At 51.0% G+C, this 26,999-nt stretch overlaps 1 protein-coding gene and 1 pseudogene across 11 annotated transcripts in view; both read left to right on the top strand.

Annotated features, from left to right (window-relative positions):
- Window positions 1-497: 497 nt before the first annotated feature.
- Window positions 498-5,771, top strand: LOC103235559 (uncharacterized; annotated as a pseudogene).
- Window positions 5,772-6,870: 1,099 nt separating this feature from the next.
- CACNG6 (calcium voltage-gated channel auxiliary subunit gamma 6) overlaps window positions 6,871-26,999 on the top strand; it is a 57,466-nt gene continuing 37,337 nt past the window's right edge. For 10 of the 11 annotated variants that reach the window (XM_073015989.1, XM_073015991.1, XM_073015987.1 and 7 more), the window contains exons 1-3: window positions 6,871-8,446; window positions 13,448-13,522; window positions 15,974-16,111. In XM_073015989.1, the coding sequence (XP_072872090.1) occupies window positions 8,113-8,446; window positions 13,448-13,522; window positions 15,974-16,111 (547 nt within the window). In that variant the 5' untranslated portion in view covers window positions 6,871-8,112. The remainder of the gene's footprint in view (window positions 8,447-13,447; window positions 13,523-15,973; window positions 16,112-26,999) is intronic. The other variant, XM_073015995.1, reaches the window with a different exon arrangement.

The following is a 26,999-nucleotide window of genomic DNA, read 5'->3' as shown; positions in this document are numbered from 1 at the left end:
CCTGTCTCTACAAAACATTTAAAAAAAAAAAAATAGCCAGGCTTGGTGGAGCACACCTGGGGTCACAGCTACTCAGGAGGCTGAGGGAGGAGGATCACTTGAATCCAAGAGTAACAAGGCTGCAGTGAGCTAGGATTGTGGCACTACACTCCAGCCTGAGCAACAGAGTGAGACCCTGTCTCAGAACAAAAGAGAAAAAGGTGCCTGAGTTCCAGGCAGAGGGATTGAGGCTTTATTCTAAGGATGGTGAGAGAAGATGATAGTTGAGCTGGGGCAAGGATTGGGGGGTGGAGAGGAGGGGATGAGTTTGAAGTTCACTGAGAAGGCAGAGGGGACAGTGCTCAGTCGGCTTCCCTTCCATAGTTGCTCAGCAAGTACTTCCTGAGGACTCCCCTGAGGCCTTGTGCTGGGCGGTGCTGGGAGTGTCGAGGTGATTTTTATCTTGCCCTGCTCTCAAGGGGCTCCCAGTCTGGTGGGAAAGCAGGCACAGACGCGGCATGAGGAGGGCATGGCAGCAGTGGTGCCGTGCTGCCAGGGGCTCTGCGTGCCCTTATCTTGAGCATATGGGGCTGCGGAAGGGTACAGATCACAGCTGAGTGTTCAGAATTTCTCTCCGGGGCCTGTGTGGAAGGACCAGGAAGAGAGTGACTGAAGGTCAAGGTCTCTAGGAAGAATTCTGCCAAGGCGGTTTCAGGAAGAGATGCTGGGAAATGTAGGAAAAGGAATACAAATTAGTGAGACGGAGAAGTGCTGAGAGAAAGAGAAGGATAGGTGGAGAGAAGAGGGATGCCGGAGCGGGTGTTAAAAGGGACAGATCTGGCTGGGTGCAGTGGCTCCTAATCCCAGCACTTTGGGAGGCTGAGGCAGGTGGATGAGGCAGGCGGATTAAGCTCAGGAGTTCCAGACCAGCCAACATATTGAGATCTTGTCTCCACAAAAATTAGCCAAGTGTAGTGGTGCACGCCTGTAGTCCCGGCTACTGAGGAGGCTGAGGCGAAAGGATCTCGCTTGGGCCTGAGAGGGTGAGACTGCAGTGACCCGTGATGGCACCACTGTACTCCAGCCTGGGCGAAAGAGCAAGACTCTGTCTCAAAAAAAAAAAAAAAAAAAAAAAAAAAAAAAAAAAAAAAGGAAAGAAAAAAAGAGAGACAGCAAATATTTGCTGGAAGAGGGAGAGAGAATTGGTTAGGAGAGAGTGGGTTCTAGAGTCCCAAGGCCAAACAAAACAAGAATGAGGTGGAGGTTGGGCACGAGGAAGAGCAAGATGGGGAGGGAGAGGGAGGGAAGGAGAGACCAAAACTAGTAGAGTCACAGACAGAGAAAAGGTCAAAGCCAGGAAGGTGATACAGAGAAGAGAGAAGAGGAGAGAGACTGACAGGTGCACAAATCAGAGAAGTCCCAGAGGTGACAAAAACACGACCACAGAGATGGTGATGGAGATGGAGAGGTAAGCTGGAGACAGAGATTCACACAAAAAGCAACATGGAGACTCAGGAGCAAGCACAGTGTCAAGGAATGCTCCATTTCTGGTGTGTTGTTTTCCCAGTATTCAAGAAATATTTGAGTGCCAACCTGTTCTAGACCCAATCTAGGCCCAGGGGATGTGGTGACAAATAGACGGACAAGGGCCTGCTCTCCTGATACTCACCGGAGAGATAAACAATAAATAATATCATTTCAGTAACCAAAAAGTGCTTTAAAAATTAAGCAGAAGGCCGGGTGCAGCGGCTCATGCCTGTAATCCCAGCACTTTGGGAGGCCGAGGCTGGTGGATCACTTGAGGTCAGGAGTTCGAGACCAGCCTGGTCGACATGGTGAAACTCCATCTCTACTAGAAAATAAATAAATAAATAAATTAGCTGGGTGTGGTGGTGTGCCTGTAGTCCCAGCTACTTGGGAGGCTGAGAAAGAAGAATCATTTGAACCCGGGAGGCAGATGTTTCAGTAAGCCGAGATCGCACCACTGCACTCCAGCCTGGGCGACAGTGAGTGGTAACAGAATGACAGAGCAAGGACGACTTTAGATGAGGTACTTGGAGAAGGCCTTGTGGCAGAGGTCACAGAGGCGTGGATTGTGAGAAGGAAAGAGAGGTGAGAAAGTCTGGGGTCCAGGAATTCTGCCCACTGGAGGCAGCCCCAAAGCCCGGAAGAGTAGCAGGTCTTCAAGGGGGCCGGTGCGGTGAGCAGATCCATGATAGGACAGAGGCCCAGGGTAGGGGCTGATCAGTTAGGGCCTTGGATGCCTGGGAAGAAATCTGAATTTTATTCTAGAGCTGATGGGAAGTCCTTGGAGGGTGTTGAGCACAGGCATGCCATGATCATATTTTTATTTATTTATTTATATTTATTTTGAAAAAGAGTCTTGCTCTGTCTCAGGCTGGAGTCCAGTGGGCCGATCTCGGCTCGCTGCCAACCTCCGCCTCCCGAGTTCAAGTGATTCTCCTGCCTCAGCCTCCTGAGTGGCTGGGATTACAGGCATGTGCCACCACGCCCGGCTAATGTTTTTGTATTTTTAGTAGAGACGGGATTTCACCATGTTGGCCGGGCCAATCTCAAATTTCCGGCTTCAAACGATCCACCTGCCTCGGCCTCCCAAAATGCTGGGATTATAGGCGTGAGCCACTGAGCCTGGCCTCATATTTTTATTGAAACAAGAACAGCAGAATTACATTGCTGGGCTGAGCATACGTAGACTTCAGGAGTCAAAGTGGAAGGAAGGAGGTAGCCAGCCGGCTGTTGCTTTCCTCTGGTTGAGGCTGCTGGAGGCCTGGACCAAGGTGCAGTTGGTGGGATAGAGGAAGTGGAAGAAGGCATGGGATATTGGAGGCAGAGCCTGCAGTGGTGGTGAACTGGATGTCATAGAGGAGGGAAGGAGAAGGAACCAGGAAGAGAAGAACGCTTGGAATTGGGCATGCGCATCTCTGATGGGCGCCAATGAGGATTGTCACCAGGAATGGGGAGACTGGGATCAGGAAAACGGCTTTGGGAAGGAGAAACCAAGGCTTCTCTTTTGGATGTGTCAAGATAGAGATGCCTTTGAGAAATCCGAGTTGGGGTATCAAATAGCCAGTTGGATATGTGAGACTGGAGTCTGGGGGAAAGAGAGGTCATGGCTCAAAAATGTAAGTTTTGGAAACGTCAACATAGAGGGGACATTTAAAGCCACAGGACTGGGTGATGTGGCCTAGCAGGTGGGTGGGGACAGAGAAATGACCCTGGCCAGAGCCTTGGGGACATCTACATCTTGAGGAGAAGGGGATGTAGCAAAGCGAGCTTAGGAGTGATCTCGAGGTGGGCTGAAACCAGGAGGGTCACAGAGGGCAAATGCACCTTTGTGTTTCAAGAAGGGAAGGAGACAGCCGGCTGTGCCAAGGGCTGCTGAGAATCGGAGAAGGATCTAGAAAGTGGAGTGACCATGAGGTTTGATGACATGGACAGGGTTGGTGATCTTGACAAGATGTCAGTTCAGTGCAGTGGTGGGGATGGAAGCCCTGCTCGAGTGGAGGGGAGAGACAATTTGGGGGGAAGACAGAAGGAATGGGAATTCAGGCAATTGTGTGTGTGTGTGTGTTTGTGTGTGTGTGTGTAACTGACACAAAGGCCAGGTGCGATGGCTCACGTGTGTAATCTCAGCACTTTGGGAGGCCGAAGTGGGTGGATCACTCGAGGTCAGGAGTTCGGGACCAGACTGGTCAATATGGTGAAACCCCGTCTCTACTAAAAATACAGAAATTACCCAGGCGCGGTGGTGCACGCCTGTAATTCCAGCTACTTGAGAGGCCGAAGCAGGAGGATCGCTTGGGCCTGGGAGGTAGAGGTTGCAGTGAGCCTAGATCACACCACTGCACTGTAGCCTGGGTGACAGAGTGAGACTCTGTCTCAAAAAAAGAAAAAGAGTAAAAAAAAAAAAAAGACACTGAAAGGAAATAGGGAGACATGCAGATAGGGAGACGGGAGGCAGAAAAATGCACCCTGCAATTAGCTGTCATAGCAGGCAGGAGCAAGAGAGATGGGAAGGCCTAGGGTCAGGAGGAGAAGATGAATTCAGGGGGCAGAGAAGAGGGGATGCTGTCAGCTAGGCTCTGGCAGATTCCCTAGCCAGGGCTGCTCTGCCCGGCTCCTGTCTCTTGCTGCTGTCAGTGCCAGGCACACTCTGGGATTCCCCCTGTAGACCCGGTCAAGACCTAGCGAGCTGAAGGGGAAGAACAGGCTTTCATCATTCATTTTCAGAAATAAACATTCATTCAGTTCTTGGAAATACTTCCTGGCCAGGCATGGTGGCTCATGCCTGTAATCCTAGCACTTTGGGAGGCCAAGACAGGAGGATTGCTTGAGGCTTGGCGTTTGAGACCAACCTGGGCAATATAGTGAGGCCCCATCTCTACAAAAATAAAAAAATAGCTGCAGTGTGGTAGCTCACGCCTGTAGTCCTAGATACTCGGGAGGCTGAGGCGGGAGGATTGCTTGAGCCCAGGAGTTTAAGGTTGCAGTGGGCTATGATTGCACCATTGCACTTCAGGCTGGGCCACAGAGCAAGACCCTGTCTCAGAAAAAAAAAAAAAAAAAAAAAAGGAAGGAAGGAAGAAAGAGTCAAAGAAATAAAGTCAAAGACGAGAAGGTGATACAGAGAAGAGAGAAAAGGAGGAGGAGAGAGACTGACAGGTACACAAATCAGAGAAGTGCCAGAGGTAACAAAACACAATCACAGAGGCAGGGAGAGGTAAGCTGGAGAAAGACTCAGAGCTTCGCACAAAAAGCAACGTGGAGACTCAGAAGCATACACAGTGTCAAGGGATGATCAATAAAAAGAAAAAAATATTTCCTGAGGACTTCCAAGTACCAGGCCCTGCGATCTCAGAGCCACTTCTGTCCCGTCTCTGCCCTTGGAGGGGGAACAGGTAGTCCAGACAATTAGAGGACAGAGGGGGCTGTGTTCTGACCCGGCCACGCAGGCATTGAGGAAACACAGCAGGCCCCTCCCCTGGCTGGGATGGGGATGTCTGTGTGCCATCATCTCACTCCATCTGCTCATTCCTTTGCTCATTCATCTATCCATTCATTCGAGTCACCTCATGCACATTTTCCAAGGCTGCCTGTGACCTGGCCCTGTGCCTGGTAGGGCTGAGGATGCCAAGGTGAAGGTGAATTCCTCCTGTGCCTGGCCCCGGCCCCAGTCTGCTGGAAGAACCAGACACAGACAATCACATTGCAGGGAAACGCGGGCTCCATCGGAAACGTCCAGAGCAGGGGGTGGGCAGAGAGGCCCAGCGTGCACCAGAGCCTTGCTCAGGTCGGCACCAGGCCTGCCTGGAGCAGCCAACTGTGGGAGAAGGAGTTGGTGAAAGGTGGGCCCCACCTGGGCCATCCACAGAAGGGCTGAGGGGTAGGGGGAGAGGGGTTGAAGATCAGGCCCTGCCGCCATGCCACACGGCTGTCCTCTGTCCCTGCCCCTGGGGGAGCTGAAACTGCATGGAAGGTCCTCCAGGGGTGCCCCGTCTAATAAACTCGATGAAGAGGAGTGCCGCCATCATTCTGTGTCCCTGACAGCTGGCCCCCACTGAGGCCTGTGCTTTCTCCAACATGGGAATCAGTCCTTCTATCCTTCAAGACCCAGGGTTCTGGCCCCAGTCTCCTCCTCCAGGCCCAGGAGTCTGGGTCTGCCAACCCCTTGACCAGGAGTCCAGGTTCCTGGCCTCCTCCTCCCTCAGACCCAGGAGTCCAGGCCCCAGCCCCTCCTCCCTCAGACCCAGGAGTCCAGGCCCCCAGCCCCTCCTCCCTCAGACCCAGGAGTCCAGGCCCCCAGCCCCTCCTCCCTCTGACCCAGGAGTCCAGGCCCCCAGCCCCTCCTCCCTCAGACCCAGGAGCCCAGACCCCCAGCCCCTCCTCCCTCAGACTCAGGAATCCAGGCCCCCAGACTCTCTTCCCTCTGACCCAGGAGTCCAGGCCCAGCCCCTCCTCCCTCAGACCCAGGAGTCCAGGCCCCCAGCCCCTCCTTCCTCAGACTGAGGAATCCAGGCCCCCAGCCCCTCCTCCCTCAGACCCAGGAGCCCAGACCCCCAGCCCCTCCTCCCTCAGACCCAGGAGTCCAGCCCCCCAGCCCCTCCTTCCTCAGACTGAGGAATCCAGGCCCCCAGCCCCTCCTCCCTCAGACCCAGGAGCCCAGACCCCCAGCCCCTCCTCCCTCAGACCCAGGAGTCCAGGCCCCCAGCCCCTCCTTCCTCAGACTGAGGAATCCAGGCCCCCAGCCCCTCCTCCCTCAGACCCAGGAGCCCAGACCCCCAGCCCCTCCTCCCTCAGACCCAGGAGTCCAGGCCCCCAGCCCCTCCTTCCTCAGACTCAGGAATCCAGGCCCCCAGCTTCCCCTCCCTCAGACCCAGGAGTCCAGGACCCAGGAGACCAGGTTCCTCTCGTCTCAGATCCAGGATTCTGGGTACTCAGGCCCCCTTCCTCTGCCACTCAGAAGTTAGAGTACCGAGGCTTCTTCTCCCTCAGAGACCCAAGCAAGACTCCTGGCCTCAGTCCCTCCTCCCTGAGACCCGGGGTCCTGCCTCCGCCTCTCCTCCCCGGGAACCCCAGTCAGGCCTGCTGCCCCATCCGTCTCCTGGTGCCCGGGAGATTGGGGAGCTGGGACTCAGCGCCGCTCTTGCCCCTTAGTGAAATGAAAGTCCCATCAGGCTCGTCCCCTTCCTCCCCCGGCGGCTTCCCTCCCCCCTTCCTCGTCCCCTTAAAATACCCGGGATCCCTATGGCAACAGGCGCCGGGCGACAGGTGCGGGTGTTATTTACGGGTCAAGACCGAAATAGCCCTGAGGGTGGAGGGTAGACGGTGCAGAGTGGGGGGTGGGCGGGTGGGGACGAGGCTGGGCGCAGGCGGAGGCCAGGCCAGTGGCGGTGGCGGGCACAGCCGGACGCTTCGGAGGCAGCGCGGAGCTGGGGTCGGCGCGGGGCCGAGGCAGGAGAGCGACAGGGGCCCCTGCTCGGGAGTCGGGGGTGGGAGCCCCGAGGGGGAGCCCTAGCCTGGAGCTGAGCCTGGCGCGGACCCGACCGGGAAGGCCGTGGGAGCCCGGGGGAGGGAAGCGGACTGATCCGGAAGGGGCGCAGCGTCTCTTTCGGGTCTCGGTTGGCCTTTGGACCCTGCGGGGACACAGTCCTGGTTTTCTGAGCCGTGGTGCGGACCACAGCCCCTTAGTGTGAGCCCCAGGGGGGACCCCCGGTCCCCTCCGCCCCAGCCCTCTTGGAGGCCCAGCAGCCTCGGTCTCTGGACTCCACTCTGACTTCCAGCCACCGGCCCCTTTCCCAGGCTCAGTGGAGACCTCTAATCTTTTCTGAATGGCAGGGGACACCCCCATCCCCTTTTCCTGAATTCCAGCGGGGCCCAGTCCTCCTCTGAGCTCCAGCCGGGGCTCTGCTCTTCTCCTTCTGTGGATGCCGGGGTCCCACCGCCTCTCTGAGACCAGGAGGGAATTCCGATCTCCCCTTAGGAGCTTCCCGGGACCCCAGGTCTTCCTTTTCCGAATTCCAGAGGGTCCTCAAGTCCTCTCTTCTCAAACTCTGAGCCCAAGGGTACCCCGGCCACATCTCCTCCAAACACACAGAGGACTCCAGGTCCCTTCCTGAGTGCCCCAAACTCTTAGCCCTACTGGGGTGCTCAGATCTCTCAGGAAAATCGGTTTCCCTTTTGTCAGCCCCCCAGCGGGGACGCCAAAGCAGCGCCTCGGAGCTGCAGGGAGCTTCAGCGGACACCAGTTCTCATTCCTCTGGAGTTCTTGGGAGGGACCCCCTCCTGGGAACCCAGATTCTATCTCTAAGCCTCGGAGTGGGGGCCTTGCTTTTCCTCTGGGCCCCATCCTCTTTGCCAAGTTCTTGAGGGCAACCTAGACCCCCCTCTGAACCCCAGAGGCTTCCCCAGCCCCGGGGATCTTTTTTTCTCTCTGAACCCCAGAAGCAATCTCGACTTTCCCATTTGAGGTTCCAGAGAGGACTCCCTCTTTCATACCCAGGGGAAACTGAGTCCCTCACCCCCTTCAAGACCCCAGGCCGCTCCTCGCTTCCGCCCCTCGAGGCCCCTCCTCGGCTCTGCCTCCTCCCTCTTCTCCACCCCACCGGCCATAAGATGATGATGTGGTCCAACATCTTCCTGCAAGACGAGAACCGGCGGCGGGGGGCCGCGGGCCGGCGGCGGGCGCACGGGCGGTGCAGGTCGGGGCTGACGCCTGAGCGCGAGGGGAAGGTGAAGCTGGCGCTGCTGCTGGCCGCCGTGGGCGCCACGCTGGCGGTGCTGTCCGTGGGCACCGAGTTCTGGGTGGAGCTCAACACCTACAAGGCCAACGGCAGCGCCGTGTGCGAAGCGGCCCACCTGGGGCTGTGGAAGGTGTGCACCAAGCGGCTGTGGCAGGCGGACGTGCCCGCGGACAGGGACACCTGCGGCCCCGCGGAGCTGCCCGGAGGTGAGCAGCCGCCGCCCCGAGCCCAGGGCTTGCGTCCCATGGACAGGGAGGGAGAGGGGCCCGTGTCAGTGGAGAAAACCCGCCCCAGGGACGAAAGCCTGAGCCCGGAGGAGAGAGCTTGTATCCCTGTAAGCGCCAGTGCCCACATCGTCCTCTGCTCTAGGAAACTGCTGAGAGAGATCCCCCAGACATGGCCTAGGTCCCTCACTGGCCTACCCCCAGAGAACCTGTGCCTTAGAGCTTGCTTTCCTGCTACAGACTGTACCCCAAGACCAGAATGTACCTCCAAGGAGTCTAGGCCCCCAGGCCATCCTGTACCCTCAGACCAGGCTGTGACCTGAGATCCCCCAGATGAGACTGTACCCCTATTCTACGCCTCTAAAGAGAGCTTGTGTCCCTGCCTACAGCCTGTGCCCCAAGACCATCCTGTACCCCGACTATCCTATACCCCCAGATCAGCCTGGGTCTCCAGCTACAGTTTCCACCCCCAGGCTAACATGCACCCCTAGACCAGTCTATACCCTGAGACTAGCCTGCATCCTTACACCAGCCTGTGCCCTCAGATCAGCCTGCACCTCCACACCAGGCTATGCTCCCAGATCATTCTACGACCCCCCAAAGCCCCTGGCCCCACACAGCCAATGTTCTTAGGCATCGCTGGGTCCCCCCAGACTAGCCTATAGCTCCAGAGAGAGCCTGTGTCCCTAGAAAAACCTTGCCTGTGTCCCCAGACCCAGCCTATGATTCCAGACACAGCTGGTGTCCTCAGACAGCCCGTGCCCACCCCAGACAGCCTGCACCCTCTGCAAATGCCTGCGCCCTGGAGACAGCCTGTGCCCACTCTGCATTGCCCACAGACAGCCTGTGCCCATGGAGAGACAGCCTGGGTTTCTGGTGTCAGCTTCCTCTTCCCAGCCTGGAGACAGCTTGCGCTCCCATCCTATGAGCCCTGGGGAGACAGACGCCCACCCCAAAGCAGGATCTATGCCTGTTCCCCACCTACTGCTTCCACCAAACCAAGCTCTCACCAGACACCTCCCAACACCCAAGGGCAGACCTTGTTCCTTCCCGGCAATGTTCTTCACTTCCTGTCCTCTCGCCTCCAAATGCCCAGACTGTACATTTCAGTGTTTCTCATTTTCTCCGAGAGACACTCCCATACTCCCTCTTTTCCCAAATCATGGCTGTTTTATCCCTGGACATGGCAGAGAGCTGTCCCATACCTTTCTGACACAACAGGCCACGGCTTGTACTTATACCAGGGGGACATTCTATACCCCTGGAGAACTGGATGAAATCTCGTTCTACCTCCCCTGACCCGTGGAAAATACCTGGCGCTCCTCAGAGTCTGTTTGGGCTGTCATATATTTGATCACCCATATGAGATCTCCAACACTCTTCAGTCTCCAAAGAAGGTGCTGTCATCCCAGTGCCCCTCAAAGAATATGGCCTATTTTTCTGCGCTCCATTTGAGATTTCCCTTGTCCCTTACTTCTCCAGATGTGATACCTTATATGAGGAGAGTGCAAAATAGGATGTCCCGAGCCCTCAATAGAACATGGGGGTGCCTGTCTGAGCTACCCACGTGGTGTCCAGATGGACTACCCTTAATCATTTTATTTCTGCAGATGGGCTATCCCTGGTCCCTCGGGGTCTCATCAAGGATGATCCCAAACTTTTGCAAAATGGGAGAACCCAGTAATAAGAATATTAAATGCTGATGTAATGCCTGGTTCTGATCTCAGTGTTTTATGTACATTAACTCATTAAGCGTCATAGCTAGCCTATGAGTCATTATTAGCACTTCCATTCTAGGGAAGAGAAAAATGAGGAGCAAGAAATCTCGGTGGCTCAGTCTATGCACCCAGGCTAGTTAGATGGAATTTGAAGCTCGGTTGCCTCTCTTCTCAACAACTGCATTATATCACATCTCACTAGTCCAGCAAGAGATCCTAGAGGTCGTGGGGCAATGGAGGGGGTGACCCATCCCTTCTCACCACACTGTCTGGGGTTCCTCACATCCCTTGCTGTCCCCTCCATTGATCAGAAAGGACGTCAGTCTTCTAACAGGGCCATTAACATCATCTCACAAACCCAACCCCTCAGAGGACATTTCAGAATCTTCATTATCTCAGAGAAATCTCACACTCACCACTGCTCATCAAAAGCCATCCCCAGCTCCGCTGGCTGCAAGTGCAGAATGTGGGGGCGACCCTTCCCCTGTGCTTTTCCAGATGGTATATGTCATAGTTTGGAGTAGTCAAGAGTCGGGATGTTCTAAACTATTTGTAGCCAAAAGAGGATGCCAGGCACCCTACATTGTCCCAGAAGGGCCATTGCACTTCCCTTGTGGATGAAGACCACCGTGTTCCCTGCAATGACTGCTTCAAAGAGCACCTGCACCCTTTGCTCAGTGACGTGAAGCATCCTTTACCTTTTTTTTTTTTTTTAGATGAAGTTTTGCTCTTGTTGCCCCGGCTGGAGTGCAATGGCATGATCTCGGCTCACTGCAACCTCTGCCTCCCAGGTTCAAGCAATTATCCTGCCTCCATCTGCCAAGTGGCTGAGATTACAGGCATGCGCCACAACATCCAGCTAATTTTTGTATTTTTAGTAGAGACGGGGTTTCACCGTGTTGACCAGGCTGGTCTTGAACTCCTGACCTCAGGTGATCCGCCCGCCTCAGCCTCCCAAAGTGCTGGGATTACAGGCGTGAGCCACCATGCCCAGCCCAGCATCCTTTACCTCGTGCTGCTGCATAAGAACTCACACATCCCACTCCTCCTAGCCGGACATCTCACCCCTTCTCCTCCCCTCAGGGTACTTGGGGAGCTCCCACACCACCTCACCTGATGCAGGAATTGATTTCTTGTCCCTTCATATCGTTGTTCAAATTGAAAAGTTCATTTTTTCACATTCACAGACTGCCTGGTCCCTCTTCTATGGCCTTTACTCCTGTTATTCTCGACCTCTCTTCTCCCTTTCTGTGCCTCAGTTTCCCCATCTGTAGAATAAGAGAGTAGGTCAGACTAGGTGAATTCTGAGGGAATTTCTAGGTCTAAAATGCACTTTAGAAAGTGCTCCCCTCCCTTCCTTTCTTCATTTCTCCTTTCTTCTCTCCCTTTCTTCCTTTTTCTGTCTTTTTAAACTTAAAATTTCTCTCTTTTTTTTTTGGAGATATAGTCTTGCTCTGTCACCCACGCTGGATTGCAGTGGTGCCATCTCGGCTCACTACAACCTCCGCCTCCCAGGTTCAAGCGATTCTTCTGCCTCAACCTCCTGAGTAGCTGGGACTACAGGTGCACGCCACCACACCCGGCTAATTTTTGTACTTTTAGTAGAGATGGGGTTTCACCATGTTGACCAGGCTGGTCTTGAACTCCTGACCTCAAGAGATCTGTGTGTCTTGGCCTCCCAATGTGTTGGGATTGCAGGCATGAGCCATCGCGCCCGGCCCTGTGCTTTGTTTTATATTATGTTTTTCCTCATTGTTTTCCAGCTCATCTCTTTAATGTGTGTGATATACACTCATGGATATGTATTTTTACTTGGGAAATATATAGTATTAGCTTATATGTGTGTTTTACATAAATGAGATCATGCTATTGATTTTGTCTGATCTTTGGGATTTTTTTTTTTTTTTTTTTTTTTTTTTTTAGATGGGATCTCACTCTATCACCCAGACTGAAGTGCAGTGGTACAGTCTTGGCTCACTGCAACCTCTGCCTCCCAGGCTGAAGAGATCCTCCTACCTCAGCCTCCCGAGTAGCTGGGATTACAGGTGTGTGCTGCCACACCGTGCCAATTTTTTATTTTTGGTACTGGTGGGGTTTCACCGTGTTGGCCAGGCTGGTCTCGAACTCCTGAGCTCAAGTGATTCTCCTGCCTCGGCCTCCCAAAGTCCAGGGATTACAGGTGTGAGCCACCTCGCCTGGCCTCAATTTTTGGATTTTTAAATTAAATTATTAGTATTAATTATTATTGTTGTTTTGGTCAACACTGTGTTTCTCAAATCTCCCCAATTTGCTTTAGGTTATTCTAGTTCATGGCTATGTGTACTAGAGAGATTTTCACAAGGAACATTTACTTGTCTGTTCCCCTATTTGATGGACACCTGGCTTGATTCTGACTCCATGTTACTTATAAACAGTGCTGCTGGAAACATCTGCATATATGTTCCTGTCTGTTTTTTTTTTCTCCTGGAGGTATATCCTGCAATGAGATTGTTGAGCCACAGGCTATGAACATTCTTCATTTCAAAAAGTACCCCAGAGTGCCTTCCCAAAAGACTAGGAGTACCCGTTCATATACGGTGTTTCCTCTTATCTTTTCAAATGCTTGATACGATCCTTTTAACGTTGGTCAATCTAATTGATGGAAAGTGGTGGCTCCCTGCTGATTCCAGCTGCCTCGCTCTGATCCCTGGTGAAGTGGGGCATCTCTTCATGGACTTGTGAGTTACCCAGGCTTCCTCTTCTGTGAATTACTATTCATACCCTCGGCCCATTGGTCAATTGGGTTCTCTCTCTCTTCTTGCTAATCCACGGGAGCCCTTTGTGTGTTCTAGGTAGGAATCCTTCCTGAAACAGGAATCCTTTCTGAGTCTGTTAGCCTTCTGCTACTTGTATCTCGGTATCCTTTGTTGAATTAAGTAATTAATCATATGTAATCCCACTTGACCCTCAACAAACCCACACGAAGGGGCCAGGAAAGAGATTATATCTCGTTTTAAAGAGGAAGAACTAGAAGCCCAGAGAGGCTAATGGCGCCCTCGGGGACACAGGTCTGGGGCTCAGAGCCCTGGGTAGGAGTCCCAGCTCCTGGATGGCGCTGTGGTCGCAGGTGGCTTGCACACCTCTGGGCGTCATTTTTCTCCTCTGTGTATCAGGGATGCTGACGTCCAAGTTTTAGGCTCCCGTGGGCTGTGTGAAGTGTCCAGCCCTGAGTTTACACAAAGGACCTCACATCCTCATTTCTTTTTTCTCTCTCCTGCTTCCACAGAAGCAAACTGCACCTATTTTAAATTCTTCACCACGGGGGAGAATGCACGCATCTTTCAGAGAACCACAAAGAAAGGTGAGAACTTTTCACCCCATGGCGGGTGACAGGTGGGGGAAATGCTGAGCATGCTGGAGGAGGTCTAGATAGAATTATCCCCTCCTCTGCTTTACCCCAGGGCGGGTATCTATAATCTATGGCTGTCTCCTGGGGAGTGCTGGCGGGAGAGTTAATGATGGGGACATGGTGCTCTAAGAATCTAGAAAACTCTTTTTTTTTTTTTTTTTTTTTTTTTTTTGTGAGATGATGTCTTGCTCTGTTGCCCAGGCTGGAGTGCAGTGGCACAATCTCGGCTCACTGCAACCTCCGCCTCCCAGGTTCAAGTGATTCTCCTACTACCTCAGCCTCCCAAGTAGCTGGGACTACAGGTGCACGCCACCACGCCTGGCTAATTTTTGTGTTTTTAGTAGAGACGGGGTTTCACCATGTTGACCAGGCTGGTCTCGAACTCCTGACCTCAGGTGATCCCTCTCCTCGGCCTCCCAAAGTGCTGGGATTACAGGTGTGAGCCACCGCACCCGGCCATGCCTAGAGCTCTTACCCCATCTCTGGCTATGCCACGTGCTGTGTCACCCTGGGCAAGTCGCAGCCCCTCTCTGTGGGTAGCACTTGGACATCTCACAAACGTGCATGCATCGCATGCTAACCACAGTGCTGGGCACTCCATCCGTAAGATCTCCGGTCCTCGCAGTAGCCCTGCAGGGCAGGGGGCTTTATCCTCCATCCTCCGGAAGTCCAGGAATGGCTACAATTATTTTTCCCAGGAAGTGGCAGAGGCGGAATCAGGATTCAGACCCAAATAATTCTGACTCTCAGGGAGCATGCTACTAAAGAATCTTCTGAGGAAAGGTGCGGTGGCTCACGCTGGTAATCCCAGCACTGTGGAGGCGGGCAGATCACTGAAGGTCAGGAGTTCAAGACCAGCCCGGCCAACATGGTGAAACCCTGTCTCTACTAAAAATACAAAAATTAGGTTGGGCGCGGTGGCTCACGCCTGTAATCCCAGCACTTTGGGAGGCCGAGGCAGGAGGATCATGAGGTCAGGAGATCGAGACCATCCTGGCTAACACGGTGAAACCTCTGCTCTACTAAAAATACAAAAAATTAGCTGGGCATGGTGGCGGGTGCCTATAGTCCCAGCTACTCAGGAGGCTGAGGCAGGAGAATGTGTGAACCCGGGAGGCGGAGCTTGCAGTGAGCCGAGATCGCGCCACTGCACTCCAGCCTGGGTGACACAGCAAGACTCCGTCTCAAAAAAAAAAAAGGTACCTGGGCATGGTGGCAGGTGCCTATAATCCCAGCTACATGGGAGGCTGAGGCAGGAGAATCGCTTGAACGTGGGGAAGCAGAGGTTGCAGTGAGCTGAGATTGTACCACTGCACCCCAGCCTGGGCCACAGAGAGCAAGACTCATCTCAAAAAGAAAAAAAAAAAAAGAATCTTCTGACAAGATGGAAATACTCTGTTTCTGTGCTGACCCATATGGTGGCCATGGCCCCACGTGACTCCAGCATGCTTGGAATGTTGCTGGTGTGACGCAGAACTGAGTTTCCAATTGTGTTTAGTTTAAATTGATTTAGCGTGGAGGCCACATCTGGCTAGCAGTGAATGTGCTGGACAGTGTTGCTCTAAACACTGTGCCCTTTCTTTTTATTCATTTTGTATTTGTATTTGTATGTATTTATTTATTTAGTTTAGTTTAGTTTAGTTTAGTTTTGAGATGGAGTCTCGGTCTTTCACCCAGGCTGGAATGCAGTGGCGTGGTCTCAGCTCACTGCAACCTCCACCTCCTGGGTTCAAGCAATTCTCCTGCCTCAGCCTCCCTAGTAGCTAGGATTACATGTGTGCACCACCAGGCCGGGCTAATTTTTCCATTTTTTAGTAGAGACAGGGTTTCACCATGTTGGCCAGGCTGGTTTTGAACTCTCCTGACCTCAAGATATCCACCCACCTTCGCCTCCCGAAGTGCTGGGATTATAGGTGTGAGCCACTGCGCCTGGTCCACAGGAGGAAATTTAGGCTGAGAAGGGTTCAGCCTAAATTCCCACTGGAATCTGGAAAATCCTACCAGAATCTTCCACGTAGGAAGTAGTTGGGGAGATTTCCATCCTGGATCATTCCACTGTAGCACGCTGCCTTTGCCATCGTCTCCCACACACCCCACTACCTCAGCTTCCTCACCTGTAAACCGGTGGTAACCAGATCCTCAGTAATAATTGGCAATTCTCAACTCTTTCGAATCCTGGCCCTCTCCTCCCCTTGCTTGGTGACTTGAGAGAACTAACTGACTCTTTCTGAGTCTTAATTCCTTCAACAGTGTAAGTAAAATGTTGGGCTGGATGACATTCTACTTGAAAATTCTTCTCTTGTCCTGAATCTTACATCCTCCTGGTTCTGGGTTCCTACAGGTGAATCCTCTTCATTCCCTACATCCCATGTTCTCTGCTTCTTTCCTCTCTCCTCCCGGCAGAGGTGAATCTGGCAGCTGCGGTGATAGCAGTGCTGGGCCTGGTAGTCATGGCCTTGGGGTGCCTCTGTATCATCATGGTGCTCACTAAAGGTGCAGAGTTCCTGCTCCGAGTTGGAGCCGTCTGCTTTGGCCTCTCAGGTGAGGGTTCAGAGCCTGGAGGCTGAGGACATTGCATGCTGGGAGGATCTCCAGGCACTGTTGCATGCTGGGAGATGAGATGTCTATGCACTATCGCATGCTGAGAGTAGGGTCTCCACACACTGTTGCATGCTGGGAGGTGGGATCTCTAAGCCCTGTTGCACGCCTGGAGTTGAGGGGAAGCCCAAGGGCTATAGTAGGTTCAAAGATGGGAGAACCCCAACAGCCGGACTAAGGATTGGAGGGTGTCCAAACATTGTTTTAGATTTGGACCTGGGATCTCCAAGAATTGTTGCATGCTGGGAGATGGGATTTCCAATCACTGTTGCATGCTAGGAGTTGGAGAAAGCTCAAGGACTATAGAAGTCTCAAAAATTGGAGAGTTCTAAGCTCTGTTGTTGGCTGGGAATTGGAAGCTATCCAAATACTTTTTAAGGTTTGGACATGGCGTCCCTAAACACTGTTTCATGCTGAGATGTTTTGAGCATTATAGCCTGTTGAGAGGTCAGGGAACCCCAGGGGCTGTAGTAGGCTCAAAGGTGGAAGAGTTCCAAGCCCTATTGTTGGCTCAGAATTTGATGGTCTCTAAATGTTCTTTTAGATTTGAGATGTGAGGTCTGCAAGGACTGTTGCATTCTTGGAGCTGAAGGTCTAAATAAAATGCTGCATCTTATGAAATGTAGCCCTCAGTAATGAACAACAATTCAGTTTATTGTACTTCCAGTTCAAATCCTTACAACAGCTCTATTAGGCAGGGCTTACTATCCCCCATTTTATTTATTTATTTATTTATTTATTTATTTATTTTTGAGACAGAGTCTCCCTCTGTCGCCCAGGCTGGAGTGCAATGGCATGATCTTGGCTCACTGCAACCTCCGCCTGCTGGGTTCAAGTGATTCTTCTGCCTCAGTTTCCCAAGTAGCTGGGATTACAAGCAGGCACCACCACACCTGGCTAATTTTTGTATTTTTCAGTAGAGACGGGGTTTCGCCATATCAGCCAGGCTGGTCTCGAACTCCTGACCTCAAGTGATCTGCCCGTCTTGGCCTCCCAAAGTGCTGGGATTATAGGCATAAGCCACCACACCCAGCCTCCCCCATTTTATAGATGGGGAAATTGAGGCTCAGAGAAGTCGGATGAATTACTCGTGGCCACACCATCAATGATGGCATGATGGCAGAGGTGGGATTTTAAACTTGGTTTTCTTTCTTTCCTTTTTGAGATGGTCTCACTCTGTCGCCCAGGCTGGAGTGCAGTGGCACGATTTCAGCTCACTGCAACCTCTGCCTCTAGGTTCCAGCCCAAGTTGTGCCCTGAATCACTGTGTGACCTTGGAAGGTTCATTTTATTTTCTGGGACTTGGTTTTCTTATTGGATCAAATGTTTTCTTTTCTTTTCTTTTCTTTTCTTTTCTTTCTTTCTTTCTTTCTTTTTTTTTTTTTTTTGAGACAGAGTTTCGTTCTTGTTGCCCAGGCTGGAGTGCAGTGGTGCAATCTCAGCTCACTGCAACCTCCACCCCTCAGGTTCAAGCGATTCTCCTGCCTCAGCCTCCCAAGTAGCTAGGATTACAGGTGTGTGCCACCACACCTGGCTAATTTTTGTATTTTTAGTAGAGACGGGGTTTCACCGTGTTGGCCAGGCTGGTCTTGAACTCCTGACCTCAAGTGATCCGCCTGCCTCAGCCTCCCAAAATGCTGGGATTACAGGTGTGAGCCACCACGCCCAGCTAAGACTTTCATAAAACACTTTTATGTCAGCACCTTCCCGTGCACCCCCACGGGTAATGCAGGTGTGAGTTTAATCATAACACCAGCACCAAATTCCTACCAAGCTACGAATTCCATGAAAACAGGCATCATCTTGATCTTTTTCATCGTTCAGTCCTCAGGGAGTTAGAGATGGCCTCTCTGGGGAGGTGACGTTGACGATGTCAAAGTATGGACAGACAAGCTGGGAGAGTTTGCTGCATTGCAGGTCTTGAAAGAAAGCCAGTGTGACAGGACTGTGGAGAGAGATAGGGAGACTGGTGCAAAAGGTGTCACTGCATTAATGTGAGATAAATGTCACTGGCCCTGTGACATTAACAGGGAATCAAAAAGATCTAGATTGGAGTCCCAACTTCTTAACAGCTGTGTAATTGGGGCAAACCTTTTTCTATCTCTGAGCTTAAATCTCCTTATAGCCACGAACTCACTCATCCAGGTATCTGTTGATATTGTGTGCATCCTATCCATCCATCCATTTATCCTTCCATTGATGGATCAGTTTCCTCCCTGTCTCCCCCCTTCCTTTCTCTCTCTCTCTTTTCCTATCTCTCTCTCTCCTTTTTTTTTTTTTTTTTTTTTTTGTTTGTTTGTTTGTTTTTGAGACCGGGTCTCGCTCTCTCATCCAGGCTGGGGTGCAGTGGCACGATCTCATCTCACTGCAACCTCAGCTTCCAGGGCTCAGATGATGGTCTTCCTACCTTTCAGCCTCCTGAGTAGTTGGGAATACAGGCGCACGCCGCCATGCCCGGCTAATTTTTTTTTTTTTTTTTTTTTTTTTTTGCAGAGATAGGGTTTCGCTGTGTTGCCCAGGCTGGTCTCCAACTCCTGAGCTCAAGTGATCCGCCCACCTCGGCCTCCCAAAAGTGCTGGGATTATAGGTGTGAGCCACCACACCCGGGCCCTCTCTCTTTTCTTTCTTTTCCACCCACTTTCCCTTCCTGTCTCCCTTCAGTCATCTATTTCTCCATGTTTTTTTTTTACTTGTCCATTCATTTAACCAGTATTTCTTTAATATCCAGTGAGTCCTAGATGCTGTGCTAGGAGCCACTGAGGATGCAATGATGAATAAGATAAAGATGATGTTTGGGCCGGGCATGGTGGATCACTCCTGTAATCCCAGCACTCTGGGAGGCTGAGGCGGGCGTATCACGAGGTCAGGAGATCGAGACTATCCTGGCTAACAGTGAAACTCTGTCTCTACTAAAAATACACAAAAAAATTAGCCGGGCATGGTGGTGAGCGCCTGTAGTCCCAGCTACTTGGGAGGCTGAGGCAGGAGAATGGCAGGAACCCGGGAGACGGAGCTTGCAGTGAGCCGAGAACGCACCACTGCACTCCAGCCTGGGTGACAGAGTGAGACTCCATCTCAAAAAACAAAAACAAAACAAAACAAAACAAAAGATGGTGTTTGTTCTCATGGAATTTTTAGCTTGGTAGGAATTCGGTGCTGGCGTTATTCTTGAACTCACACCTGCATGACTCCTGGGGGTGCACAGGAAGCTGTTGATATAAAAGTGTTTTATGAAAGTCTTGGGCACAAAAGTGTTCTGCAAATTGTGCCACCAACTGAAAGTGAAGGAGGATTTGATGTGGTAATTACCGTGGGTGTCAGGGACTGGGGTGGGTTGAGATTTTGAGGTCTCCCTAGATAAAGGGACATGTTCAGGTTGTCTTGTTTCTTTCCTTATATATAAATATCAGCTGTTGTTCTATGTTTTAGAGGTATGACACAGAGAAGTCTGCTGCCCTCGTGGATTTATAGTGCAGTGGGAGAGACAGAAATGAGATAAAGAGACATTACTCGTATAAATCAATATATATTCATAACTACCAACTGTGATGAATGCTATAGATAAAAAGTACAGAGTATGAGAAAAGTGTACGACAAGAGACCCACTGTAGATTTAGGTGGCAGTGGTTAGTGAAGGCGTCCCTTCGAAACATGTAATTCATACAGAGATGTGAAGAATAAGGACGTCTAAGGCAGGCTCAGGGAGGGGGAAGTGGAAAATTACTCCAAGCAGTATAAAGGTCTTCAAGCCTGAACAAATCTGGTGCATTGAAAGTCCTGCTCCAAGCTGCGAGAGTGTGGGAGGAGCAGCTTGAGAGCAGGCTGGGGAAGCCGCAGGAGCCAGACCCGTGTGCCTCTTTATTTAATGTATTTTTTATTTTTGAGACAGAGTTGTGCTCCGTTGCCCCGGCTGGAGTGCAGCAGTATGATCTCAGCTCACTGCAACCTCGGTCTCCCGGGTTCCAGCGATTCTCTTGCCTCAGCCTCTGGAGTAGCTGGGATTACAGGCGTCCGCTGCCATACCTGGCTAATTTTTGTATTTTTCGTAGAGACAGGGTTTCCCCATGTTGGCCTGGCTGGTCTCGAACTCCTGACCTCAGGTGATCCGACCGCCTCGGCCTCCCAAAGTGCTGGGATTACAGGCGTGAGCCACCGCGCCTGGCCATCCACCAGCAAATTCTATTGGCACTGCCTCCAAAACGTATTTTGAATGCAAACTCATACCTCCATTTCACCATGACACTAACCCAAGCCATGGCTATATTTCCCCGAGATAATTTCTATGGCCTCCTCACTGTTCTCTATGCTTCTCCTTTTAACCTCCTCAAGCCCATTCTCCACAGAGCAGCTAGAGTGATACTTCTACTTTTTAAATTTTAATTTTTTTAAGACAGGGTCTGGCTCTGTCGCCCAGGCTGAAGTACAGTGGCACTATCACAGCTCACTGCAGCCTCAACCTCCTGGGCTCAAGCAATCCTCCCACCTCAGCCTCCTGAGTAGCTGGGACCACAGGCACACACACCACACTGGGTTAATTTTTAACATTATTTGTGGAGACAAGGTTTCACTATGTTGCCCAGACTGATCTTGAATTCCTGGGCTCAAGCAATCCTCTCCCTTCAGCATCCCGAAGTGTTGGGATGACAGGCATAAGTCAAATGATAGTTTATTCTTTATTTCTTTCTTTTTTTTAGATGGAGTTTTGCTCTTGTTGCCCAGGCTGGAGTGCAATGGCACGATCTGGGCTCACCGCAACCTCTCACTCCCAGGTTCAAGCAATTCTCCTGCCTCAGCCTCCTGAGTAGCTGGGATTACAGGCACCCGCCACCATGCCTGGTTAGTTTTCTATTTTTAGTAGAAACGGGGTTTCTCCATGTTGGCCAGGCTGTTCTTGAACTCCCGACCTCAGGTGATCTGCCCACCTCGGCCTCCCAAAGTGTTGGGATTACAGGTGTGAGCCACCACGCCCGGCCCCCAAGTGATACTTTTATATCAGAAGTCAGATCATGGATCCTCCCCAGAATAAAAGCCACCTAAATTCCTACTACCAGAATAACATGGTGGCAAGGCCTCGTGTGGGCTGACTCCTGGCGCCCTGTGACTCCTTCTCCTGCCGTCTGCTCTCCCTGCTCCGGCCACGACGGCCTCTGCTGTTCCCCAGACGCTCTAAGCTCATTCCTCCTTCAGCGTGCTTTGCCCGGCTGCCTCCTCAGCCTGGAACATTCTTCCACCAGCACTTCAAATGTCTCATTTCCTCATATTATTTAAGTCTCTGGTCAAATATCACCATCTCAGAGAGAACAGCACTGACCATCGTGTCTAAAGGGGACTCATTTGGTATCCAAGAAAATGTTTTTAAAAAAATTAATAATAAAAGAGTTGGGCGTGGTGGCACACGCCTGTAATCCCAGCATTTTGGGAGGCCGAGGCAGGTGGATCACAAGGTCAGGAGTTTGAGACCAGCCTGGCCAACATGGTGAAACCCCGACTCTACTAAAACTACAAAAATTAGCTGGGCGTGGTGGCGGGTGTCTGTGGTCCCAGCTACGCAGGAATCTGAGGCAGGAGAATCGCTTGAACCCAGGAGGCGGAGGTTGCAGTGAGCCAGTTCTCACCACTGCACTCCAGCCTGGGCAACAGAGCGAGACTGTGTCTCAAAAAAAAAAAATTAATAAAATAAATAAATAAATAAATAAATAAATAATAATAAAAGATAAAGAGGGCATGTAAGAGAAACTGGGTGTGGTGGTTCACGCCGGTAATCTCAGCACTTTAGGAGGCCAAGGTGGGCGATGTCTTGAGCCCAGGAGTTCGAGACCAGCCTGGGCAACATAGTGAAACCCCATCTCTACCAAAAATACAAAAACTAACTAGTCTCATAACCTGATCTCAAAAAAATAAATAGATAAAAATTTAGAAATAAAATAAACTGGCCAGGTGCAGTGGCTCACGCCTGTAATCCCAGCACTTTGGGAGGCCAAGGTGGGCAGATCACAAGGTCAGGAATTCGAGACCAGCCTGGCCAGCATGGTAAAACCCTGTCTTTACTAAAATGTAAAAAATTAGCCGGGCATGGTGGTGCGTGCCTGTAGTCCCAGCTACTGGGGAGGCTAAGGCAGGGAAATTGCTTGAACCTAAGAGGTGGAGATTGCAGTGAGCCAAGATCACACCATTGCACTCCAGCCTGGGTGACAGAGTGAGACTCCATCATGAAATGCAATGCAATGAAATACCAGTTGCGGTAGCTCACTCCTGTAATCCCAGAACTTTGGGAGCTGAGGCTGACAGATCACTTAAGACCAGGAGTTCAAGACCAGCCTGACCAACATGGTAAAACCCTGTCTCTACTAAAAATACAAAAATTAGCTGGGCGTGGTGGCAGGTGCCTGTAATCCTGGCAACTCGGGAGGCTGAGCAGGGAGGATCATTTGAACCTGGGAGGTGGAGGTAGAAGTGAGCCGAGATCCCGCCACTACACTCCACCCTGGGTGACAGAGCAAGACTCTGGTCTCATAAATAAATAAATAAATAAATAAATAAATAAATAAATGAAATAAGAAAGAAAGAAGAATTAAGAAATAAGAAATAAGAATTAAGAAATAAGAAATAAGAATTAAGAAATAAGAAAGAAGAAAGAAAGAAGACTTATGTCCAGCTGGGACATGAGTCTGCCTTATTTTTCTTCACAGAATTGATCACTACCTGACATGCTCTATTTATTTATGCCCGTGTTCATTTGCCAGGGTCCCCATAAGAACGTACCGCAGCCTGTGTGGCTGTGGTGCAACAGAGATTGATTTCCTCGCCGTTCTGGAGGCTGGAAGTCTGAGACCAAGGTGTCGGCAGGGATGGTTTTCTCCAAGGCTTCTCTTCTTGTCTTGTAAATGGCCAACTTATCCATGTATCTTCACATGGTCTTCCCTCTGTACCTGTCTGTGTCCACAGTTCCTTTTTTCTTTCCTTTTTTTTTTTTTGTTGTTGTTGTTGAGTCGGAGTCTGGCTCTGTCACCCAGGTTGGAGTGCAGTGGTGTGATCTCCGCTCACTGCAACCTCCCCCTCCCAGGTTCACGTGATTCTTCTGCTTCAGCCTCCCGAGTAGCTGGCATTACAGGTGCCCGCCATGACATCCAGCTAATTTTTGTATGTTTTAGTAGAGACGGGGTTTCTCTATGTTGGCCAGGCTGGTCTCAAACTCCTGACCTCAGGTGATCCACCCTCCTCTGCCTCCCAGAGTGTTGGGATTACAGCCATGAGCCACTGCACCTGGCCTTTTTCTTTTTTTCTTTTTTATGTTTTGTAGAGACAGGGTCTCACTATGTTGCCCAGGCTGATCTTAAATTCCTGGCCTCAAGAGATCCTACTGCCAGAAATTTTTTTATCTCATAAGGACACCAGTCGCATTGGATTAGGGTTCCTTCTGATGACCTTGCTTTAACTTAATTATCTGTTTTTTGTTTGTTTGTTTTGTTTTGTTTTTTCAGACAGAGTCTCACTCTGTTGCCCATGCTGGAGTACAGTGGCTCGATCTCAGCTTGCTGCAGCCTCTGTCTCCAGGATTCAAGCGATTCTCCTGCCTCAGCCTCCCGAGTAGCTGGGATCACAGGCGTGCACCACCACACCTGGCTAATTCTGTATTTTTAGTAGAGACGGACTTTCTCCATGTTGGCCAAGCTGGTCTCAAACTCCTGAGATCCACTCGCCTTGGCCTCCCAAAGTGCTGGGATGACAGGCATGAGCCACTGCACTCGGCCTTAGTTATGTCTTTAAGGACTCTATGTCCAAATACAGTCACATTCTGAGGTACTTGGGGTCAGGACCCCAAAACCTGAACTTTTTGTGGAAGACGCAATTCAGCCCTCAACAGTGCATTTAACTGATTATTGCCCATCTCTCCTTCTTGGATGAAACTCTAGAAGGACAGGGACTTACAGTATCATTTATGTATTATATTTTATGTATTTTGTAATAAGAGCTCAATGAACATCTGTTCAATGAATCAAAGAATGCGTGAATCAAGTCTGCTGTGGTGGTTCACACCTGGAATCCCAACATTTTGGGAGGCTGAGGCGGGGGGATTGTTTGAGGCCAGGAGTTTGAGACCAGCCCGGGCAATGTAGAAAGATCCTGTCTCTACAAAATAAAATGAGATAATTAGCTTTGGTGGCTTGCAGCCGTAGTTCCAGCTACTCAGGAGGTTGAGGAGGGAGGAGGGCTTGAGCCTGGGAGGTCAAGGCTGCAGTGAGCTGAGATCTCGCCACTGCACTCCAGCCTGGGTGGCTGAGACCTTGTCACTAAAAAAAGAGGAAAAAAAAAAAAAAAAAAGGAATGAATTAGGAAAGGAATGAAGGGGAGTTCTTGTCTAAATGCTTTCCCACCTACTGTTCTATAATGTTGGGCTGCGTGGAGCAAAGAAGGGGCTTTTAAATCACAGCATCTGGGCCGCATTCTCCAGCCCCAAATCAAAATCACAGTGAATGGCCGGGCGCGGGGGCTCAGGCCTATAATCCCAGCACTTTAGGAGGTGGACGGATCACCTGAGGTCAGGAGTTCCAGACCAGCCTGGCCAACATGGTGAATGCCCATGTCTACTCAAAATACAAAAATTAGCCGGGCGTGGTGGCACGAGCCTGTAGTCCCAGCTACTCGGGAGGCTGAGGCAGGAGAGTCTCTTGAACCTGGGAGACAAGAGGCTGCAGTGAGCCGAGATTGCACCATTGCACTCCAGCCTGGATGACAGACTGAGATTCTGTCTCAAAACAAAACCAAAAACAGTAAACAAACAAACAGAAAATAAACCACCAGAGTGGGGCTGGGGTGCAGGGAGGAAGCAGGGTCAGGAACAGGGGTTGGGGCAGGACTCCAGGGTCTGGAGAGAAGGCGACTGGGATCCATGACTCATGCGTGACTCTCAGACGGTCCTGCATGACCCGGCCCCTGCCTGCCTCTGCAATTCCGTTGCCACCTCTCTCCCCCACCCCAACTCCCCTTGCTCCGACCACACTCAGCTCTTCTCTTTTCTCCAAACACTCTGTGCTGCGTCCTACACAGGGCCTTCGCGTCAACCCCTCCTTCTGCTCAAAACAGAAACGTTATTTCGTTTTGAGCATGACTGACTACTTTTCATGCTTCAGGTCCCAGCTCAAATGGCTTTTCTTGACATCATCCAAAGTCCCTGCTCCACCCCTGGGTGCCACTCTCTCTGTTTCTATTTCCTTCCTCTCGTGCATCACCCTCTAAGATTATCTTGTCTCCTCATTTGTTTATTTTGGACATTGCAACCTGGAAGCCTGCAAGCCCTCGATGCCCAGGGGATGTGCTTTGTTTGCCAGGCAGTGTGTAAAGATTTCTCTGAGTTGACGTTTAAAGGTTGGAGGAATTCCCATAAAAATAATAATCATTTAAGCAATTATAGGCCTGGTGCAGTGGTTCACCCCGGTAATCCCAGCACTGTGGGAGGCCAAGGTGAGTGGATCACTTGAGGTCAGGAGTTCTAGACCAGCCTGGCCAACATGGTGAAACCATGACTGCTAAAAATACAAAAATTGCCGGGCGCGGTGGCTCAGTCCTGTAATCCCAGCACTTTGGGAGGCCGAGGCAGGTGGATCACAAGGTCAGGAGTTCGAGACCAGCCTGATCAACATGGTGAAACCCCGTCTCTACTAAAAACACAAAAACTAGCCAAGCGTGGTGGCATGTGCCTATAATCCCAGCTACTCAGAAGGCTGAGGCATGAGAATCGCTTGAACCGGGCAGGTAGAGGTTGCAGTGAGCTGAGATCACGTCACTGCACTCTAGCCTGGGCGACAGAGCGAGACTCCATCTCAAAAAAAAAAAAAAAAAAAAAAAATTAGCCAGGCGTAGTGGAGGATGCCTGTAGTCCCAGGCACTCAGGAGGCTGAGGCATGAGAATCGCTTGAACCTGGGAGGCGGAAGCTGCAGTGAGCTGAGATCGTGCTGTTGAAGGGCTGCAGCTGGCTTCTGCCATCATTTCCACCTTCTGCCCTGTGTGCTTACACTTTCTCATGCCCCCTGCAGGCATTTGAGTTTTGCAAACTTTGGTTTATTCGCTTACTGTCTATCTCCAAGTAATACATAAGCTCCACAAGGGTAGGCTCTTTCTCTATCATGTTCTTTCTTTTTCACTTTTTTTTTTTTTTTTTAAATCAGCCTGCAATCCCAGCTACTCAGATATTTATATGTGTATATATATAATACTCGTATATTTATATGTGTGTATATACACACACACACACACACACATTAGCCAGGCGTGGTGGCACACGTCTGTAATCCCAGCTACTTGGGAGACTGAGGCAGGAGAATCGGGAGGCAGAGTTTGCAATGAGCTGAGATTGCACCACTGCACTCCAGCCTGGGCAACAGAGCAAGACTCCGTCTCAAAAAAAAAAAAAAAAAAATCTAATGAACCATATTCACCCTACGGTGCTGCGAACACCAGAACGCCTTTCTCCCGTCTAGCTGTGATTCTATATCCGCCTTTTAATCATTTTCCAGCATACAGTTCTGTGCCATCAGTTCCGTTCACGTTGTTATGCAGCCATCACCCCCATCCGCTTCAGAACGATTTTCATCTTCCCCGGCTGAAATTCTATACCCGTTAAACACCAACTCCCCTTTTTCCTCTTCCCTCCGGCCCTTGGCAACCACCCTTCTACTTTCTGTCTCTGCGACTTTGTGTCTTTTTTTTTCTTCTTCTTTATCTCCAGCTTCCCAACTGCTGCCTGCTATATAGTAGGTGTTTAGTAAGTATTTGTTGAATGCATGCGTGGGAAGGTGCCAGGTGGGCGGGAGGGCTGGGAGAGGATGGCAG

Source organism: Chlorocebus sabaeus, chromosome 6 (assembly GCF_047675955.1).
Source record: "Chlorocebus sabaeus isolate Y175 chromosome 6, mChlSab1.0.hap1, whole genome shotgun sequence".
Classification (NCBI taxonomy): domain Eukaryota; kingdom Metazoa; phylum Chordata; class Mammalia; order Primates; family Cercopithecidae; genus Chlorocebus; species Chlorocebus sabaeus.
Note: the sequence above shows the minus strand (reverse complement) of the source record. Positions and strands in the feature narration are given on the sequence as shown.